General features: G+C 38.5%; 1 protein-coding gene across 7 annotated transcripts in view; it reads left to right on the plus strand.

The window, feature by feature from the left end:
* The window catches only part of LOC105680016 (neural cell adhesion molecule 2-like), a 252,842-nt gene that overhangs the window by 104,921 nt on the left and 123,833 nt on the right, over positions 1-24,088 (plus strand). Inside the window, exon 1 of one of the 7 annotated variants that reach the window (XM_067349028.1) lies at positions 1,166-3,062. The exons of the other annotated variants lie outside the window; for them this stretch is intronic. Within the exon in view, the coding sequence (XP_067205129.1) occupies positions 3,023-3,062 (40 nt within the window). The 5' untranslated portion in view covers positions 1,166-3,022. Of the gene's footprint in view, positions 1-1,165; positions 3,063-24,088 lie in introns of those variants that run through there. 7 annotated transcript variants of the gene reach the window in all.

Here is a 24,088-nt window from a genome sequence, read left to right on the forward strand (position 1 = left end):
GCAACTGATACATATGAATAAACATTTATGCAATATCAACTTTAGCGTCCGCTAAACGACGGACGACATTCTCACGTGACATTGATGCGCTTCTGAACAGTCGTGTGCGATATTAACTTGAGCACCGTCACTGGCGAACGTCACCAACACACGAATCTCGGCACGTCTGACGGTACAGACGAATAGATGTCAGTCTACGCGGCTAAAAGGGTCGAAGTGCACGTTCTTATTGTGAGACATCCATCTTTGGGCGCGAGCTCATTTCCGCCGTAAACAAAGGGATCACTCGGGCCATTAGTCAAGTGACAGCGACAGCGGCTGTCAAATTCTGAAAACGGGCGCGCGGCGTTCGCCACCGCACACGCATTGGCCGAAATTCAACTCGGCAAGTATCCAAGAAAGGAGTGAGATTCTAATGGAGACCGAGAGAGTGTTGGTCGTGGCGCGCACCATAACGACGGGCGAGGAAAGCGAGAACACACGTCGATAGGAAGTACTTCGCGGCAGGTTCTTTAATCCTGCGGGCTTAGCCCCGGCTATTGTTTCTCGGAGAGACATGTCGGCGATAGCGCGACGCCGTTATGCTAACAATAAGATGACGATAACTTTTTAAGATTTGCAAACAACGCAGCTGAATACGAGAGCGCGAGCGCGACGTGTTTAATCTCCAGTAAGATTGCAATCCCCGCTCACAAGCGTAAATATTGAATGATTTAGATTATTGCGAACAACAAGGGCGTGTTTGCTATAGCGAAACAGTGTTGCATTCATTAATGTCAGTATAAATATATAAATTTTATAGGTTTATTAATAAAATATTAATTATAATACAATAAATACAAGCGCGACAACATCCACTGTGATAAGTTATTAACAACATGATAAATCAATAGAATTTTAATTAATTGATTGTTCAAGAACGCCATCAGCGTCATAACATAATTTAAAAATTGTATTACTTTATCAGTCGAGAAGAGAACATGATTTTAATTTGTTTAAAAAAAATGTTTCATAAAGCGTCTATCTTTTTTATTTACTACTTTTTTTTTTAATTAAAATTTTCTATACGGACAAACTTTAATCGCGAAGTTAATAATTATTATTGAAATAAAATTATAACAAAATTATTATATGTTGTCAAACAATCTAAAATATTGATGCAGCAAACATAGTACGTTTATGCACTCTCGATGATAATTTTATAATTAATGCCGTTGTTAATAACTTCATAACAATGAAAAGTATATAGCGTGGTAATAGCGCGTGAACATCTTCAATGGAAAGTACCTCTAGTCGAGTTCTTAAAGATGCGCTTTCACGGAGGCTGCCTGTGCGTTCGCGGTACACGGTGTACGTTGATCCACGGATTAGTTGCTAATTATGACTTTAATGTGCGCCCACATTAGCGGCACCGCAGGCTGTGGCCGGGATTTAACCTCCCGCTAAGACACGAAGCGAATTTGCGAAGTTATGGCATCGGTTACGCCGCTGCTTTGACAATCCACTTTGTCAATGGGCGGGATTAAACCGATGCGGTACGCAATGAGATTATACCTCTGGATATACGCGCAATACGAGCGAGTGCTTGTGAGCGATGTGAATGACTAATTAGGGCTGGTGTATTAGCGGGTTGAATTGTGTATACCTCGTCAAATGTTTTAATCTCTTGGTTCCGCCAAGGTTCTGTATTGTGCTAAACATTTTTATTTTTTTCCAAATTAAATAATTTTGTTAATTAATAACGAGATTCTAACAGAAATATATACGGTGCGCTTAATTAAATTTCTTAATTAGATTACGGCACCGGCACGGTGCGCTCTTCAATAATCAATTATTAAAATTCTAAATTGTTGATATCAAAATGATGCCACGTTGAAAAATTCTTAAAGCATATTTATCTACTCCGAGAATATAATTAAAAGTATATTCGTCTGCTCCGAGAATATAATCTATTTTTCAACAGAATATAATAAGAAATAGATTCTAGAAATATAAAATAATAGTAAGTGATAGATGGGTTGCGAGAAAAGAATGTTTTGACGGCATATTTTTTGTTGAAAATTCCTGTACGGTCACATGATCTACGGCGCGTCACGCTGTGTGCGCGAACCAATGATAGGAATAAGACGCGACACACGTAAGCAAGCGCCAATTGCGTGATGCGCAAGCGTTCCATCACTGCGCGGGACAAAGGTAATAATGGCGTACGCAAGTGAGCGTCGTCCTGTATTTCGCGCGTATTTTTCTGCTTTAAGAACGTTCCGCGTGCATAGAAATGTCGAATATGTCGAATCCAGCTACGGGTGATCGTCGTGGAGTGTTAATTAACGTGTACAATCGCGATTACGAAAGACAATTCGTAAAACTAATCACATCCGTCGCATTGTATAGGACATCACTCGGTGAAAGTTGCCTCCGTTTTCCGAACTTTTTAAACGTATCTCGGAAGTGTTGCGAATATCGGTAGTATCGAATTGAGCAACGGATGATCATCGTAGATAGGAAATCAGTATGTATGATCGCGTCTAACCTTCAAATCGTCTTCCTGACGTGCGTGAAGTTCGTCGCAGTCGTCGCGTCACGTCGATCGCCGAATCTTCGAATGATGGCGTAAAGTTGTCTCTGTATTTCTGATTTTTTAAACGTATCTCGGGAGTGACGGGAGTGTCGAGCAAAATTACGAGCGAGTGTCGTGTTTCACGTTATTTATTTGTTTGTGAGCGTATCGCGCGCGTAATTGCGGGAGTGTCGAATGCAGTGCCGGTCATGCTGATAATTAGCTCGTTTGATGATATCCGCGTTCAGCATTCTTTGACTCGCAATGCTATTCCATCAAACATAACCTTAATGCCGAATTTTTAATGGACAGATTCGCAACAAAATTGCTTCGCGTTTGTTTCAGAATTGTCATACTTTACGTTGAAAGTAAAACTCACAAGAGTGCTTTATGGATTGACTAGTCGTATATTACTGTATTAAGTGATAATCAGTGCCATAACATATTAAATGTGTGTTTGCGGCAATGACGGGGCCGGCAGATTGCAACAGCAAAGCACCGATCGGTGAGCAAATTTTAATATGTAATAATGATGTGACTATTATGTTTTAATAATATTAACCTTTAATTGATTCTACGAATTAAATAGGAAAAAAAAATTTTTTTTTTTGCACTTAATTTGATGTTTTGCTAAAACGCTTAGCATATTTAAACGGAAATAAAGAGAATATTTTTCATTAATTTAATATTATCAATGAACAAATTTTGTATATATTTATATATATTTTTTATTTCTAATTCTAAATATAAAAATGTCCAATTTTTTTGCAAACTATAAAATATTGATTCTTTAAATGCAATGATTTTTGTTTGTAAACAAACATAATATGCAACCATTTTTATTAAAATATACAGGAAAAAAAAGAAAATATTATTTTCCAATAAATGCATTGCGAAATATTTCGATGAGCGTGAAAATTAATATTGCAACAATATTTGATTTATACAATATCAATATTTTTTCAATGCGATAAACATTATGCATATACAAAATCCGATAAATATTATGCATATACAATAATTATTTTTTAACATTAATGATCTCGCTAATTTAGTCTGAAACTTTGCAGATATATTTGATTTAAATTTTAATTTTTTCCTCTTAAGTTACACACAAAAATTTATTTTTAATTATTTATAACTTACAAGGAAATTTTAAATCTGGGAATAGGAATTATTTATTTCTCTTTCATTTTTGAATTGTGAGGTGCGTAATAATTATAAGTTGCTAAAGCCGAGCACTTTTTTTAATAGTAAAGGTTTTGTATAAAGTTATACTATGAAACCGACGAGCGATTTATATAAGTCACCATGGATTTATGTCTTGCATAAATGAAATTACGCTCTGTACATGTTTTAATTATAATTATTTCGTGTTACATTTAATCTCGAATGAAAACGGTAATTTCGTTAATTGCTTTAATCGAAGTCACATCCAATTCAAAGAGCGATACATACGTGACCAACTACGTAACTTCAGCACTCCAATTTTAATTGCGTTGATGCGAATAGAATTTACTAAATGATGTATCGCGAAATGTTCAATTAAACAATTTACAGTAATCTTTGAAATCGAAAACTGGGAAACGGAAACAGTATTTTTAGTCTAACTTTCAATTGCACGATAATTACTAATATTGATTGCCTGTTCGGTGAACTGGCCGACCGTCCATGTGAGATCAAATGTTTTAAATTCGATGAAAAAATTTGCTCTGTGAAAAATTTAAATTTTTGCCAATTCCAGAATATTCTGAATATCTTTCTTTTCTACGCGCAATGTCAGATTCGCTCGTCTGTGAAAGACATCTGAAAGCACAGCTTGAAATATAAATTTAATTGAAACGTATACACGCTTCACGCACATACGCTCGCACGAGAGACTCCTCTCTTCCTCCCGCACATATACGACCGAGAATTATCATCTGGTCCGAGGCATTGTTCTCGATTTTAATCGCTCGTGAATAACAGGCGCCTACAAGTGCCGTATGATTTATGATCGACCCGATCCGATGATCGGACACGCAAATCGGCGCGCGAGCCTCCGCCCAAAAATTACAGCTTCTCAGTATCCGCCGTTTATCACGTCGCGATTAAGTCGGCGGCGGTATAATAATCGGAACTTTTCAATTAACAAACTCTGTGCTTTTCGAAGCTTCGCTTTGCGAGGCGAGGCGAGGAGCGAGGAGGCGTGCGTGCATTATCTACCCGATACATTCCCGAAAGGCCGCAGGCTACGTATGCTATGCATGTCCGATAAACGCTTAAGACGTTCCCCCTCGCCCTGCCCTCCCCCGATTCCCGCGTCATTCCTCCCCCCTTTTCCTCACCACTACGAGCTCTTTTTATTCGGTCCTGCCGTCTCTCCGCCACTATCGGATCGTATTATGCGCCGTCACGTCTTAATAAATTTACGACCGAGGATCTGATTGCCTTTAGCTAGTCGTTGCCAATTTTAATATTAACCGGCGAGACGCGCGTAAGAAAGAGCGTGTCAAAATCAGCGATATCGTGGCGGAGCGAATTGCACGACATCATAAATCTATGACACTTATTATCAATAATGCATGTATAACACGGTTTGAGGAGTTTACTCATACAAGGCATAATGGATGACTTAAATTTCGAAATTGCTTGATAACTTAAAATCATAAATTTTCGTGGCAGGGAGGGAATCTGATTAATTTTTTTTTGCCGTTAACGTGATTTAAAATTCAGATTTGTAATTATAAATGACCGAAATAAAAAATATTGAGCACTGTTATTTGAAGAAACTTGAATTACGAGACCAAACAATTTTGCATATCATGAATAAAAATTTATTGCTCTTTTAATAGTTGGAAAATATTATTTTCCAATTTTCTACTTTATAATTTGCACTTAGAATATCCTCAATTCACAATGTTTGTCGTATTTCTCGCCGAATATTTTACGAAATGTGAACAATTTCGACATTTGTTTCCACGCCGGATTTGCCTGAAGTTTCAGTCTCGCCGACAGCAAATTTATACGGCATTGATACGGCTTAATATCCCTTTCAAATAAATTAACGGAGCGCAATCCTCTGATGATAAAACGTTTAAGCGGTTGTTTTCGAATTGTCGCACATTCTTGAATGTTGTTTTTAAATTAAAGTAGAAAATTGATGATTCATTGAGAGGATTGATACAGGATTTAGTTATTAATAAAATTACCTCTGTGTACAGCCGCCGCGTACATTCGCGTATATTCGCGTACGTGCGGTCGTTGCAGTATACACTCAGAGTGCACGTACACACACGAAAACCTGCGTAACCGAGCTACCTCGTGACGACCCGCTTTTTATGCGCTAATCCACGGGGATCGATCGTTTAATCTGGATTAGAGTCGCGGGTGACACGGGCTGAATAAGTAATCGGGCGCCAACTCTGCCGGATGTAATTTAATTCGTACGTACTCGTCTTCCTACTGCGGCTTCTCGTCCCTTTCCCTCCCTCCGCCGTTCACTCTCTCATTCTCTTTCTCTCTCTCTCTCTCTCTCTCTCTCTCTCTCTCTCTCTCTCTCTCTCTCTCTCTCTCTCTGTGTCCGATGCTCTGCGAACGTTCTTCTCTACCGATTCCCTCGGAAACGTCTCGAACTTAATTGGTCTGCGATAATTCGCCGCGGCCCTTCGACTGACTTACCGCCATCGCAAAATCCGGCAAACATAATTACCGTGGCATTGAGAAGTAACCTTGTTGCATAAATTATTAGCGTTCCCGTTGTGCCCTCGCAAATTACGTCGATCAGCTGCGTGACAATAAGTTTAAGTTTCTATACCGTGCTTGATTAGGGAAAAGAAAATCAACCCTTTCGATTCTCTAACGTCTTCCATTGCAATTGCAACTTACTTTGTTTGCAAACGCGTAATTCGAGATCTTTGTAATGCGATTTATAGACATGATGTCAGTTTTGATTCAAGTATCTATTGAATTGTGCATTTAGCATATATTTGTATATTCGTTGGTTTTTAAGTAAAATAATAAATATATAAAGATACATGAGAAGAAAATTGCGAGATAAGTATAAAAATAAACCCATCGAGCGATTTTGTCGACATAATAGTCCAGATTTGTTCGAAAATATTGCTTCCGCGAAATCGAATTTTCTCTTGACGTAAAAACAATCCTGAATCAGTCTGTTTTGAGAGAACTGCGAGAAAAATGTAACAATTGCTGCAATCGAATTGACTTTTCTTCCGATCGGTATTCTTTGAAGATACACATAGGTGCACGCACGTGTATCTTTGCTCGGATGTAGCGAAGTGCGTGTGTATCTTTACTTGAATAACAGGATGTCGATGGAAAGACAACGTCTGCGGGCGTAAGATAAATTTGTTCTCGCTCGGCGCGTCGAAACGAGGTCCCTTTGACCGGATGACGATGCTCGGTGCTGCGCGCAACGCGATAGCTCACAATGTCGCGACAAGTGGCGGTGAAAAAACGAAATTGCAAATCGATACGCAATGATGGACGTATGTCGCCGTGTCGAAGCGTCGTTCGTCAAATTGCTTTTATTAGCGACCACCGCTGTGCCGATCGGCGGCCAATCCGCGAGCTAGCGCGCGCGCGCGCGCGCTAATGAAGCTCATATTACATCGATGGCATTACTCGTAATCGAGGCGCGGAAGCGCGACGCGACGCTGTTAGATTCCTCGTAATTAATATAATACGGCGGTGATGAACGCTGCGCATTCGTAATCGTGTTCTAGTAATATAATCAGCGCAGATGCGACGGATTAGGCGGCGGCGACTAATGCGAGTTTATCGGTGATGCAATGCAGCGCGACACACTTGAGATGACTGACTGATATACTGTACATAAGCAGCCGATGGTTTTATCACAGACGTATTTTTCCTAAAGATATTTCCGAAAAGAACATCTCGTGTGTGAATACTCTTGTAGCACGATGAGATTGAAGGCAATTAAGGATTATTCTACATCATAAATTTATAAAAAAAAGTCTTTTAGGTTTTTATCTCACTGATTAGATTTATTTTATTGACATTAAAATAGCTATTTAAAACAGGTATGAATAAATAGCGTAACATAGTGTATATGCGTAATGTGATGTACGTTTAGTATATCTTAAAAATATTCTCCGGATATTTCATGTTTTTTATGTCGGATATCTCAGGAATATCATGATTTTCCAGCAAGATGGTTTGAAAAGGTCTCCTAGGCTTCCTAGTGCTATGATATGCAAAGTGGCATCTATATAAATACTTTCGATATGTAATTTTTTTATTTATTTAATATTACTCCAATTTAATTCCTGCGAGTCAATTTATATATTATAAATACGTGTATCATTTAAATGCGTATATTGCTTATCTTAATTTTATCCAAGATTACGCGAAACGTAAGAAAAATATGAAGGGACGTTGTTAAATTTTTAGGCGTTCGAAAAGCGACGTGGTGAAACAAGTCAGTTTCTTAGTGCAGACATAAATTATGTTAGTGTGGGGGACTGCCTTTCCCCTAACACGACAATGCGTATTTTCTCGTGATCGTACTCGGCTTTTCGGGATGGTCAACTTCCGACAAAGGCAACCGACCCGCCGTTCTCGCCTTCGTTTGTCGCCGTTGACAATAAGTTCGCGCGTAGCCGCGCGCTACCGGAAACCTACGCGTCTGGACGTAGGCCAACTACTTTTATGGCACGGTCGTACTGGCAGCGTGCTCGTAGCAAAAGGAGTACTCGCATCAACAACATGATTTGCTCGCGTTCGACCGTCAAAGATATACGGCGTGACTCGCGAAACCGATCCAACTTGCATCTCCCACAAACTATTAGAGATACGCGAAACTGCTGTAGCTTTGATCGATGCGCGCTCGTAGCTCGATACAAAATCAGTGTACGCATTCTGCGCAATCCAGGGAATTGAGGATGAATGTTACGGAGATACATAAAATTCCAAAACATGTCTTTTTAACTTGAGACATTAATAAAAATTAACAGTTTTTGGTAATGTGAATTTGAATTGTTTGCGAAATAATTGATTAACTTTTTGATAAATAATCACGTGATTTAACTTTGAATTGCTTTATTTTAGAAGTTCACAAAGATAACAATAAATTAAACCTTTTTTGTGTAAAATATTTTTTGACAATCTAAAAAATGTTCATTGTTTAGAGATGAATTTAATAAAATAAATGATAAATTTGTTCTTCCGAAGGTATACAGCTTAGTAGAGAATTCCCATATCATAACTCCCAAGTTAACATTGTGAGCAAACGAAGAGGGAAATAAAAAGAAAACGAAATAAAAATACAACTGGTATGTGACTTGAAAGTTACATTGTACAGTAGGGAGCAAATAATCTCTTAGCACATTAACCCCTGGAACGTGACATGATTTTTTCATCGTTCAACATAACATCAGTTTAGTGAACCGCCATGTTAATTTTTCGAGTTGTTGCGCAGAGGAAAACGGTAAAAAAATCTTGATTCCAACCTTGAACTCCACACTGTAGAATATAACAAGGAAAAATGTAGGGAGAAGGGAAGAGAACATAAAAAGTACAAAAATACTTTTTTAATAAGAAAATTATTCATTAGTCGATAAATTCTCTCTCAATGGGATTTTAAAACTATTCAGCTCTACAAATCGATATTACGTTCTAAGAATTAAGCGCAAAATTCGAAATTATATTACGTTTTTTTTTCTAATGTTTTATAATTTATTATAATTTCACTGCGGAAATTGAAGCATCATATATTCGAGTTTTATCTCGTAAAGTTTTCGCGAAAGATGCTCGCGTAGCTCTCTGAGAAAGACGGAAAGGTGGCCTTAGTTCCAGCGTCTAAATCTCGATGCGGTACGGATCAAAGAAAACTCGCTTATCAGTGAGTCACGTTCGCGGGAAAATCTTAATGCGACACGCGCGCTCGGACAAGGCAAAATCGTGGCGGTACATCGGGATTGTGCTCGCGCCGCGACGCACTCGTGCCGTTCGCCCGCTTGTCGAATCAAAGCGCAACAAACGAGCAACACGAGCTCGCATGCAAAACAACGCGGCGAGGCGTGCCCACCCGCCGCGTCGTAATCCTTCACCAAGCAAATCGATGGATCGATCCACTTTGGACTCGCACGAGTCCCCGCATCCGCGCGCGGAATCCCGCCGAGAGGCTCAATTCCACCGCCGATAGTCGAGGGAAACCGGCGAGTAGAGGACCAGAGGGGGGGTGAAGAGAAGTGTGCGACGCGCGGGGGGTGGGTAGAGAATGGGGACCGAGTAGTGTCACTGAGAGTACGATCAAGCGGCACTTCCGTCCTGGGAATTCTCGATATCTGAAGTTGAGATCGCAAATATCGAATGCGGAAAATCGCTGCTGAGAGAAGGTGCCGCGAGAGGAGGTGGCGCGAGAAGAGTGGCTCGACGAGGGGGAGAGAGAGAGAGAGAAGGAGGAATAGAGAGGACGGGAACGGACGATGGGAGAAAAATTGTGGCGAACGATAGGGAAGTAAAAGCGGCGAGTTCTTCCTTCTCGCTTTCTGCCTTCGTGCTACTGGGTGTCTCGACCACGGGACGCGAGAGATACTCGTATCGCGACGTGAGTGGCGCGAGGAAAAACGAATTTCTCGCGAAAAATCTTTCGTTCTATTGAAAGCCTTGGAAAAATGGATAAAAATGAGGGAAATAGCAACTGTGAGATATGAAGAACAAGTTAGCTTCTTCTTTATATCGTATCGCACAATAGATGTATTTCTTTTTCTTTAAATAATAGAACTTGTTAACTCGTGCAGTTAATGTCGCAGGATAAATACGAAGCACCGAATAACTTTTGACGGCTTTATATCGCGACGCGAGAGATTCGTGAAACTAAAACTATTATGGATTACTAAAATTGTTATGGATTTATTTGAAAGAATATCGACATCTTTTATGAAGGAGATTAATAAAAAATAATACTGCGCGTCGATATGGAGTGTTCCACAATTCACGATTTTAATTTAGTAAAAGATTTTCCGATATTTCGTATGTGGAACAGTGGCCACGAAGACGAGCAATGAAATCGTTATTGGTTCACGATGCGGTAACACGAAGTGGCTTTCAGGACACCCCGTGTATACACGTGTGGTGACCGTAGCACGGCGTTACGCGGGGTGATAGAGAGAAAGGGGTGAGCGTCGCGCGGGGGCGGTAGAAAACGGAGGAAATATCAGCGAGATAGGTACAAATACGGTGCTATATATGACAGTTTGATGTATAGTTGAATTTTTATGCCGGCGAGAGATGTTATTGCCGCGTCACAGGATGAATCTCCGATACGTCGAGCCGCGGCTGCGAGGAAAGTTGGCAGCGGAATCGATATTCCCATGATTTATGCCTAGATTGAGTTTTTCCGGCGTTACCTCGGCTACTTCCATCGATCTCCCTTTCTCTTTCTTTCTTCTTCGCCTTTCCTTTTTTTATCTCGCTCCTGGGATCACTACGAAGGGATCCTTTATAGCAGCGTTCGCGCTGCTTATTGTCACGTTTCGCCTACGGGATCATTGCGGGATCACGAATCGTTCGTTTCCCTTAATGTTTAGCTGTCCGACAACCTACGATTTGTCGCTTATGAATAGAATCCTACGTCTTTTGTGACAATCACAATCCGAAACATTTTTGAAAATGTTGATATTTATTCGAAATATTCTCGCAAATGAAAAATTACACATATATTTATCTTTTAAAAGTGCAACAGTCCGGAAGGGGAATAAACATTTGAGCAAAAACGCCGTTAAATATTAAACATACGTTTGCATAAATGTTGTCCGTTTATTTCGACGCACAAGGATTTCCGCGTGTTCAATTCCGCATGAAGTATCGCTTTGGTATTTACAATCGTTTATACCGTTTATACAACACTTACTTGGATTTCGATTTACACGATTTATCTATCTTCGGTAGAAAGCGTTCCCTGATATCAGCATCAACTAATTTCGAAACGTCGATTGCGTTTCACGTTATCACAGATATCGACAGTGGATCGTTACCGCTCGGCTTGCAGTTTATTTCGTAACAGCTGATGTATCAATTATAACGGCGAAATGGTTTCGCGAAGCACCTTGGCTCGGACTACAACAATAAATAGATTTTGTAAATAGCTCGTGAGAAGGGAGTCGGGCGATCGATAGCACTCGGACAGCATAAATCCAGCCTTATCGCGATATATTTTGCGCTCGCGGGCTACAGCCAGGTTATACATCGCGACAAGCGTTGCAAAGGGGTTCAAGAGGGACTTTATCAAGCGGTGCACTCTCTTTCTTTCTCTTTCTCTCTCTCTCTTTCTCTCTCTCTCTTTCTCTCGATATCCGAAATCAGAGATCGCGTATGCAGATTGCGAAAAAAGAATGCCCCGAGCGCGCTTCGTCTGCGCGCCGCGCGACTTATCTCGCATGCGAGAAATACGTGCTCGATCAACGGCTATCGACAGAGGCTTCTTGCATACATCGCATTTCCGCGCGAAGGTAGAAAAAGATTGAAAATCGTTTACTCGTTGATAATGGATCGTTTAACACATTGACTGTAGCGACAGGACGGCTTACGGAAATACTAGCTCGGCGCGAAGATTAATATGCAGCTATAAATCGTGATACATTGTTTCCATTTTTTTTTAAATCCGAAGATTTACGGGTAAATTATTGTCATCGGTCCGCGTAACAATGCAGAGCGAATTACATTTAATCCGCATGGTAATCAACGTGTAAGATTTTAATATTAATTCGTTTCTTGACGCTTTTATAAAATTACAAATTATAATGTGAAATTACAAATCATGAGCTTTGTAAGAATTTATTCGAATAATAGTAAAAAAAATTATTTTTTATTTTATTTTTTATTATTTTAATAAAATATATTACATTATTATTATTAGGCGTAGAAATAAATTCTTTCCTATTTTGATCAAATCAAAATTTTATTAAAAGAGAAGAATTTTATTAAAAAAAGATTAAAAGAACTCAATCATCGAATATTCTCCATTATTTTTTATTACTTCGCGTTATTTTTCAGAAAGCTTGCAGCTTGCAAATGCCGTCACCATAGAAACTGGCAGCAATAAGAATAAAATCGGAAAGAATTTATTTGAATTTATTTAAATGAAAAAGAAAATAGATCGAAAAAATGGAAAGAGATAGTACGAATGATAAAGTATCAAAAATGTCAAAATATTCTTGAAAAGATATCTAGATCCGCGTAACTTTGCTCTTTTACTTCCTGTTCGAAGATCTGTTATTCTTACGACTGCTGTGATGAATCCTGAGAGATAAATCAGTAACATAATCTATTCGTTTCTCGGAATAATTTGAAAACAATTTAGATGATAGCTAAGTACACGTAAGAAAGTACGACGCAATAAATATAGAGACATTTCGGAGTAAAAGGATCCGCGCGGAGCGAGTGAATTGTCGTTATTTTCTCTCCTTACCGCGCGATATTTGTAATCTCGGCTTGATACATTACATGGAATTTCCCCGGGTTGAAAAGCAGCTCGATGGTGGCAGCCAACACGATACTCCGGCGCGTCTGCTACCTCTTTTTCTGTTTTTCTTCTCTCCGCCACCTTGCTCACAGCTCGCCCACAGTCTTCTTCGATAAACAGAACCATTTCGAGATACCATAGTATCCACATCTTATGTTTTTTTAATTGAAATGGAAGACAAGTGTTTAATGCTAAATAAAATTTTATTGTGTTATAAAATACTGCGCGAGAAGCTAAATATTACAAATATTTGATTAAAATAAGGAATAAAATATTATTTTCTATTTTGATGTAAAATTTGCTTTTTATATGAGATTTTTTATGTTTAAACTTAGTTAAACTAATTGTAGGTTCAAATTACAGTAGTATGCGACGTGTTTGATTTATACGAGCTTTTAAACTTTATACTGTTTAACATAACGCGTTGCGAAATCTAATCTTTTACGCAAATCTTAATGCTCTGATTATCGCAGGCGATGAACTCTGAAATATTTTACAACGATCAGATTGACATCATTATTTGCAAAATACGGCAGATTCGTTTCGCTACAGCATATTTCATATTCGGAACACGGCGCAACGCCGGAGGCTTGTAATCTTTCGAGAGCGGATCGCTCGATCGATTCTCCCTTCCCAGAACGTATGAATCGCCCGTTCGCATCTTGGAGCAGTTTTACTCCAGCTGGAAGAAAGATGCAAGGGTTGTGTAGCGAGAGGGAGGGGGCGAAAAAGAAAGAACACAGAAGGCAGCCACGACAGATACGCCAGAGAGTGTCGCCATTCCTGCTGCACTCCAGCTCGGGGAATTTCACGTAATGCATCGAGAGTCGAGATTGCATGCATCGAATGGAAAGCGGGGAAAAATAACTTTGCCGTTTCGCCGACTAGACTTGTGCATTCACGGCGCTCGTGTTTGTTATTGCTATTTATTTGTGTTTATTAAGCAAATTGACGCAGTAATATCGCGCATTTTCAGCGAAGTGTACGCCGTTTACCTCGATACTCTCGTTTATTTGTCGTAAAAATACCCGAAATGTAAATCTTCGCTTTGCAGCATAAATTTTTGTTTGTAAAATATTTGGCGGGATAGAATTCGGTGCCCCAAATATTAATATGTCATTACATATTATTAATTATTAATGTGTAATCGAAAAACTATAAACGCGCAGATTCTTGCTTGCTTGCTTAGAACACATTGCGCTTTTACTTCAACGAAGATAAATTTAAGAAGATTTTCAAAGAAATGTGCAACATCTAATACGCAAAGTATGCTATCGGAGCGTTACACGCATCGCTAACAAAAATATATTGTTGTTTGATACGCTCTAACGTGAACTAATAACACTCGAACCATAAATACGACCCAAGATTTCGCTCCGCAGATTCATAAATCTCATTCTTGTCCCAATATATTTTTCCCGGGGGAATAAGCCGTAAGAGAGGAATAGCAGCTACTAGCGAAAAGAAGAGATTGCGAAAAATGAAGAAGGCGAAATAAGCGAGCGCGGGGAGGAGGGAGAACTAAATTTGTGAATGTGTATGAGGGGTGAACGAAGTGGCGCTTTGGACCGAAGTCGCGACGCGTCGGAAGTATCGGATGCAAAAAACGAGAAAACAAATCGTAAATCATTTGCTCGCGCGCTTCTTCCGCGCGCAAAAAACTGGCGACGAGACGAGAGTAAAGCACGATCGCGATATTCCGGCGAAATCACGCCGAAATTATAACTATTTTACCGCGAAGGCGCACCGTAAAAAGCAATCGACGAGCGCCATAAAATTTTCAAAGGTTAAAATGCGTTAAAATGATTGTCGTCGCTTATTTTATTAGTCGCCATTATTATTGTCACGGCTGTATGCTTTATGTACCAGATTTTTCATTCAGTTTCCGTTTTCAGCGTGTTTATAATTATTTTGTGTAACAGAACAATCTTCTCGCAGAAGCGAGATCACATTTTAGTTCGTTAGAAGTTTACAACTTTATTTTCAAATCTATTTTATGCGTACACAATGGCAATGTCAAATGAAAAAGAAAAAAGGTATCTTAAAGTTTCTAATCGACCGAGCAAAGCCTTAACAACGAAGCTTGTTGCCAATAGCTTCATTAAATTGTTAATGCCGCGAAACTAGAAAATGACCGTCGTGTTTTTATTGCGATTAAAGGCACGAGCAGTCGAGCGCACGCGCGCGCGAGTGCCGTTCCCTTTCACGGAAGGAATTCGAGTTTGCACGAACGGAAGACTTATTAAAATCGAAACCTCGCGCGCGCACACGTGGAATCGAAACTTTCGTGACTCTGGGAGGGAAAGCTACGAGGGGGAGGGGAAACCATTGCCTTTCCTCTGCAGTGTGACATAATCGAATGAGCGGACGGGGTTAACACGCACAAAGTTACGTAAGTTGCCGGGTTGATTTAGTTCCCGCGGATAATTCCGACGACTTCTTCGCTCTTCCTCCCCATCCCTCTCTCTCTCTCTCTCGCCCTTTCTCTTGCTTCGGCTCGAATGATGGGATCAATTCCTGCTCGTTCGCCACCATCTGGTCGCGCAGTTTCCTCGTTTACTGTATGCGGCGCGGATACTCTGTAAGTACATCGAAATGTTCTCTGGAAATTAAATGGGCCTGTTCGCGAAGAAATGTGCGCTCGCGCCCGCGTCTTTAGGTACCTTTATGTTATCGGCATACTTGGACTTTATTGATATTGCCAATTTCATTTTCTTAATGGGGGGGAGGGATGGGTGGTGGACCAGAGAACAGTGCCACTCCCTACGACGACGCGGTACAAAGATCAGAGGGCGGATGTGATCGACCATCGAATCTGTGCAATACTCCCTCGTACAGACGGCTGGAAAATCAGCACATAAATGCAGCCGGCGCGTAAAAGCTCTCGGCTCGGAAAACGTGTAGAAACTATTGGAAGAAAGAGAGAGACCGATCCGTATATATGATAGCTCGCAAGAAATCTCTCGTATTGTTTAATATTACAGAGCTCACTCCGCCGAGGCGATCGCTCTTCGATTTTTGCATATTTTATCCGCGGATTTTGCGTCGACAGACACGCATTGTGTTTGGCGTAGCTTGTATAGTGCGCTTCTATAGTATATTATTTATTTGGCTGAATAATTATGAAAAGCCTTCTCTAGCTGCGCGTTATTTACGAACTAATGCGTCGTGAAGCAGAGATGATCAGTTATCACGAAGTTAATTACGGAGCTTATTAATAATCTTTAGAGAAAAAAGAATGCTTGATAGAAGAATATGTTCATTAATTTTAGAGAATGTCATAAATCACGAAACGTTAACACATGATTGAGATTTTGCATTAAAAATTTATATTAAAATCAAAATAATGATCTAAATATTATTTACAAGTTTTGCTTGAAATAAATATTGCATTATGATAAAACGCAGAAATAAAGGGGAAAAAATAACTTTTCCATCATGATGCCGATGTGTTCAGGTTTTGTTTCGTTTTTGATAAAGCTGATAAGAAGGAGGAACTTAATGACAAGATGTGCTCATTAATTTCGAAAGACATCGCGACATCACGCTTGTAATCTTATGAAAATGATTTCGCATTAAAGATTCAGAACGTGTCATTTTGCTTGCATTTCATGGGTCGTATTTATCGCCAAAATATATTGCTCGCGCTATCAGCATACATTATTATCAGCATCGCGCGCGTAGCATACGAAAGGAGATCGACCTTCTTATCATCGTATTCTCATCGTCTCTACCAGCAACGCGACGCTCACGTGCGTTTCCACATAGGTATATTCCCACCTTTGTATCTTTTTTATCGTGCTTCCTACGTTCTCGATCTATAATAAAAATATGCTATATTATCGCACCGGAAGGCCCTTATCTGCGTCATTTTTCAAACGTGATTTCTCTGACATTTATTTCAGTGTAATATTTCAGTCATCGATGACATTATTGACGTAATATTAAATGCTGTCATGGATTGTAATTACAATCTCGTGTTAAATTTTAATTATAGATAATAATAATAATAGTTCAGTAATAAAAAAAAATGTGTATAGAATAGACCATTTTTCAAATTGATCGCCGAGTGACGCGACAACAAAGTCTCAAGCATTTGGATAGCGAAAAACGTGATTCGCAATACAGTCGAGGAATTTTAACGAAATGAAATTTTTCGCACCACTTTTGCCATATTTGCGCTTCTTGCATCATGATTGAAAAGGGTAAAGAATATTCCTTCATTTTACTCGGATCCTTGATGTTTGAAATCTATCTATTTATGTCGCAATAACAAAAACAGGTAACATCTTGAAAATATTGCATATTAATGTGCTGACGATGCAAGCATTAATACAGAATATTTTTTCAATATTTTTATTTACAATTTACGCAATCAATAATTTATCTTTTAATTAATAATATTTTATAATAACATATAAATATACAATATTTTATAGTAATACCTAATGCATTATTTGAACAGAAATATTTAAATCAAAACGGAATAAAAAAACTGTTTAACATGATTTTATTGAGTACATACTCAATAAAACTCGAAGTAGGCGAACAAAGTGTTATGCGAGATGTATTGAGAATCAAGCACAGACAGAAACAGAGTTTTACACATCGGTATCGTAAATTCCTCATTAATTAGCAACGAAGCAATTACGATGCAATATGAGTTTCGCACAAATTTTATTTACTAAATCATTGATGCAGTTCGTCGCAGTCGGATTTTTTATAAATCTTGCATACTTTTTAATAAGATGACGCTCATTGGAAATAAACATTAAAATCTGCCAGAGTTATTAGCGTTCTAATTTTCGTGTATAATTTATGGGTATCGGCAGTGACGAACGTTTTTGCATAATTGCGCGATATTATCCCGGATTATTATGTCAAATCGCAATTTATCAACTACTATGCAAACGAGCACGCCCTTCACGCATAGCATAACATTTCCACCCATTTCCGTCATTCTGTTAACGTACTCGCGGAAAATTTTAATTATTACCGGCTTGTTTAAGTGAAAGAAATTAACGTTACTTGTGTTTTTTAAATCGTCAATTAAGCGATTAATTAATTATGAGAATTATTTATGTTTCATTCTGCTAATAAACTTTTATTTTGACACGTGTTTGAAATGATGCAAATTACATGTATAATTATTATGCGTCTCTCGTTTCTATATTTATCCTTATATGATTAAATTTCTCGCCGTCGCACAATTTCCGTTATTACTGTTTTTCAAACATACGCAAATATTTTAAAAATATTTAGATTTTACGTACTTTTATAGCTTGTCAGAACGCAAATAAATTATAAAAATTTATTAGAATTTATATATAAAAAAAATTGATACAATTTTTGTCATACGGTCAGTTATTATTAAATTTTATATTCAAAATATTAAAAATCAAATCTTTTGTCATATAATATATTGTAATTATAAATTTTATGTAGGGCGATTACATGTTCTAAATATCTTCAAATATATTTTTTACTGAAATATCAGATTAAATTTTATTTAATACTGTTTTTTTCGGGACTTATACATTTTTTGTTTAATTTTTCGTGAAAAATTGAGAATAGAAAACAAAATAATTAAAAATAAAAATGTTCTATTTGAGTAAATTGAGATTAAAAGCATTATTTTTCACAAAATTTTAATATGTAATAGTGAAAGATCTATTAATCTGTGTAAATGAAAATCGCAGATATGTCGCTGAAAATTCAGCCGAGTATATTCTTCGTAATCCCCTTGTATTTCGCGAGTTCTCGCTCTTTTGGGAATTACAGACTCTTGTTTCCAACATTCAGCGTTGCACATACATTCGTAACGATATTACCGATTATGTTGAAACTCGTTGATGTTTTTGCGTGCGGATAACATTTTCGCGCTTATTAGTTTTCGAACAATTTTCAGTGTTATGCGTGTTAAACTAATTTAAACAATGCAAATGCAGCACGTTTATCACGTTATTGCGTACTCGCATCAGAGAATCCTCAGATTTACGATAAACTCCGATCTATCATTATTCAAAATAAACATCGATCAGTTTTAAATAGGTAAAGAAGAGCAGAAAAATTTAATATTTCGTATTAATTTTATTTTAACGTAATTTATATCTTTTCGTCATAAAATATTCAAATAATCGAGCAAAAACATATTCAGTTTTGAAACAAAACAGATTTGCACAAATACGTATTAGATTGAAATGACATGAGCATATTGCATCAGTTAAAAATAAATACAGAAATGTATTTATTTGGAAATCTCAGTTGAACAACATTTTCTAGTATTTTCTTATCAGTGCGTTCTATAAGTTCCTTTCAGTACTTGAGTATATCTGGCCTTTTTGATAAGCATACGATGCTCCTTTATTTCTTAAAGAGGTACACATTGGATTCTCCTTTCTATTACAGTCCTGATATATAGCGTGTTCCATTTTAGATAACTTTAGCAGTCGAATATTATGCAAATTAAACAAGATACAAAAAGAATGTCACGCGTTTTCTTGTTATCTTTTTTTTTTACTTTATTCTCTTTGTGACTTTATTTCTAAAAAAGATATAGCGGTTTCTTAACAACGGCAAGTTTGGGACATATTGCAGCGATTTAATATCGCATTTTAAACTATACAATTTTATTCGAAACAATTTTTCGTCCTTTGCTTGTTTTGCAACATACTCGATTGCCTTACCTATTTGAAATGGAACTCTCCACTGTATACGTATAAATTGGAACAACAGTTATCAAGCTGCACTACAGCTATGATGTGCGGTGTTTGTTTTATTCCTGGTTGAAACGTTTCCATGGAAATGTTAGCAATTGCCCACTATTGCAACGTCAATCCCCTTAGTCATCTAATACGTCACCACTGGCGAGTCAGTCCAATCCGTGGTCCAATAATTGTGGCAACTAAAACAAGAAGGGGGGAATTTTCTTTAATATTTTTCTCAAATGTGATTGATGTTATTTAGCATTTAAATAGTTATTTAGATAATTATACTTTGATATTTTGTGTGATTGGGTAATTATACTTTGATGTTTGTATTGTAAACAATCAACGCACAACTTTACTTCTACTTTTTGATTATTGAGAAATAATCTTTTTTGCATATGAAGAGGAACACGATTTAAATATCGAAATGTTTGCCATTATTAATTAGTATATTCTGTTATTTTTTATTAGAATACATGATTAGCATTGAAATTAAAATAGCATTGAAATAAGTATTAAGTTGGTGCAAAAGATTTATCATATTCAAGTAAGATTGAAGACAGAATGCAGTTCATAAATGAATTCTTACGACCTGAAATAGTCGCTGTTGATTTCAATACATTCTTTCATCTCGAAAACAAGTTTTTGTATGTCCGATTAAAATAACTTCGTATTCTTAGAATAAAAATCAATAATTTTATTTAAAAGAAAACCTTCACGGAGAAGCGACAAAACTTTTGCTCTAATTTAATAGAAGAAATGATTTTATCATTATTTCATTAACGTAACAATAGTATAAAATTACTAGTATAAAATTGACGATCAAAACTAGGACTCGAACATAAACATAATGAAATGCATTATCGAACTGTCGTAACAGTTTTTAGCAGTGAGAGAAATCCCGAACGTTAATCAAAATGGAGATACACAGCAATGAAAGATCGTTATGCGTTAGACGATGCACTGAAGTGAATTTAATTAGGTAGAATTATTACCTCTTAACTTTACTAATGCGCAGATTCGTCGCAAGTAGCGCAAGTCTATTTATTTGCAAGAATGCAAGATCTCGAGTTCCTGTTGAGTCTCTTTGTTTACTTTCTTATCTAGCGCTCTTTGCTGCGCGAGCGTCAGTAGTTATCTACTTCCTTTCGCCCAGACGCTTCATCAAAAACGGGCGTTAATTTACCGGCGAGCGTACTTTGTGATCTAAGAACAAAAAAAAATTAGTCAACTTGACGAAAAATATTTCTCATCTCTTTGATCACGTCGATTCCTCTCACGACGCGAAACGAATGCCGAGCGCAGAAATACTTTGATAATGCTCACGCTAAAGGTATGATTTTAAAGTGACCGCGGCATCGAGAGCTACGTCGGAAATTTATTGAATATCTCGGAACTTTCTTAGATTTTCCACACGTATATGCGACGTGTATTGGAAGCGACACAACGCGTTCCCGAAATGGGTCACCAAACTTTGTAAGCGCTATGCCGCTGTATCTTTTGTGAAAAATTGACATATAGCGTCAAGCATTCCACTGCTCGCGCAGCGATATCGCGTGGCAATGCAAAGGAGTGTTGAAAATCGACGGATCGGAAAACGCATAGCGAATAGTAGACGTTCGGCGCGGCTGGCAACTTGAAAGAGCGTCGCCGTTCCATTGTGACGAAATTTCACGGCGGGCACCGCGCCACCCATCGACCGCTCGACACGACCGTCCCTTAATACATCATGCGGCCGCTGTATACCGGCCATATATTCGCATGTAACTCCATTACGGGGATCGCACGCGCGTGCGAACGCGCGCCGCGGAATATCAAAAACATACTTCGCGTAATGCGTGCGATTTATCTACGGTACGAAAACGAGGATTTATCGCCGCCGTAAAATCGCGCCGAAAAAAAACAAAGGAAAAAACACGCACACACACACACTATTCTCTCAGGCGCGGAGACGACGTGGGGACGACGGCCACTCATTAGAATTTTCATGCCACAGCGTGCCGCGCGGGCGGGCACGCCTTCGGCAACGCGAATACATTCGCGCGTCGTCGCTAATATTATTCAAACGCGCGCATGTCTCGCTTTCGGCGAAAATCGAGTAATAGGTGCGCGCGTCGGGAGATACGCAGCACAATTTTTTACACGTCGCGACGGCTACGTATGTGTATATACGCTCGGTGGGTTGGAGTGTTTTCCTTTCTTCTCGGCGGCGTTCCGCTTTATACGCGAAACTTTCGCGAGACGCGGAAACGCGATTTTTGCGAGTTCACTTCCAGTTTACGATCAGGGATCGGAGACGCGCGGAAAAGGGAGATGGGTCAATTATCGACGTCTGCCACTGAAGTCGTCCGCTATGCGTGGCAGAAATTGGAGCGAATTGAGTGAACGGGACTAATGTAAGCTTTGCCGTGAAAATAAAATTTGTTAATTAAGCATCCATCGAGCAGCGGAACATACATATGGATTAAAATGCATTATGCGTAAAGTGAAGCATAGCTGAATACGTTCGGATAGATTTGCCACGAGTAGAGGAATAAAATTTTTCACTATTGTTACACATCGAGAATGATTAGTGTATATTCGTTTTTAAAATGCGCATGACTGCACGGTATTTCGCAATGTGCATACTATACACCAAGTGCAAAGAAATTAAATGTAAAGGAGGTCTTGCGTTATACGCAACAAGAACGCGCTCGAACGAAAAGAAACGCGAAATGCGCAGTGGAACGAATCGAGTATCGCACCGACATCGACGAAACGTGCAAAGCGAAGTAGAACAAGTCAAGCCTAGCCGATACGAACGAAGCGCGACGACGGCGTAGCGAATTGAAGTAAAATGGAAAAAAAACTGAACTGAGCGTAGTTTTTAAACGCAAAAATATCAGATATATCAAACTGATGAAAAAGTTTGTTCTCTTTTTTTATTAGTGTAAAAGTCACACAGGAAACAAAAAAATAACGAATAAATTCCTTGATCAATCTGATATTTTACAAAGAAATTATTTTATGAAATTTTTGATAGGAGTTAAAAATTCCATTATTGTTGTTATTATAAACGCAACAACGTAGAAAAACGTTGAAAATTTGCGAGGTTGTGCAATATATCACCAAGTGAAAACGTAGGATTTAATGGAATAGTAGCATTTATTTTCGGTTATTTTGCAAAATTTATAAAAATCAAATTTAGAATTACAGCAGCTCACGAAACATTGTCTTGCGAGTTTACAATGCGCACGCGTCGCGAGCGCGACGAGATCTCTTGACCGGATCGCGGTACATGAAATATCGGTTAGCGGACGGCGGTGTAGCTGTCGGTGACGTCACGCGACGCACGATTTACGATCCGCACGCACAATGTATCGAATTATTTTGTTGATTCAACGAAACGGCCGGTCTCTCTTGCGCGCGCCCTGCCAAATGGCATGGAGTATCGACGTTTCCGTCGTTTTATGCATTTGCCTGCTGATAGACGCTTGGCACATTTTGGCACATAGTCTTTTCCCGGCTGTACTTTAAGTGTTTAATTGACACGCATGAGCCCAGGCGACAGAAACATAAAAATATCATTACAGCGACGCTGATATTCGATGTTTTATTACTCGGCGAGTATTGAATTTAGCGCCGCGCGCACGAGTATATTCCGCGTTTTGAATGGCAAAAAGATTGCATTTTTTTACATTGCGCGCTAAGTCGATTTCACGTTTTCACGGATAAGCTACTCCGCCGCTGCATATTTCTACAACATTGTTATTCAACGTCCAGATTTTTACGCATCGTTAGTGCGTTTTTATCACGCTTTCTCTCAGTGAATGCTAGCGCAAGTCGATCGTTTAATATTTTGTGTCGTTGTTTGGTGTTGGTGCTGGTCGATGCGTTAAACGCGTCGAGTGTCGAATATACAACGCGCTGCATATTGGCTCCTATCGCTTTGGGTTACAAAAGCGTGTTTTTACATTTTTACGCATGTGTTCGCCGGCATTGTTGCCCCAGTAACGCGGTTTATGCATATTTTTTTACAAGGGTTTTAGCACAACTGTCCATTGGGATAAAAAAAAAAAAATATTTTAATAGCGCGATTTACGGACGTTTGGGGAAAAAATCGTCCGCTTGATTGAAATGTTTTTATATCTCGCTTTTCGTTCATCATCTATTATTATACAAATAATTTTGCTTGATATATAGAGCGTTTGCGATTTGCAAATCTACGTATTGTGAAAATTTTACATCTCACACTTTCATGAAGTTTTTATTGTGCCGCTTTAAGGTTTGATATTTTGTGCGTTAATAAATTTTTAACTGCGTTAATAAATGTTTAACTGCGAGCAACTGCGAATT

This window comes from Linepithema humile, chromosome 2 (assembly GCF_040581485.1).
Source record: "Linepithema humile isolate Giens D197 chromosome 2, Lhum_UNIL_v1.0, whole genome shotgun sequence".
In the NCBI taxonomy this organism is placed as follows: Eukaryota; Metazoa; Arthropoda; class Insecta; order Hymenoptera; family Formicidae; genus Linepithema; species Linepithema humile.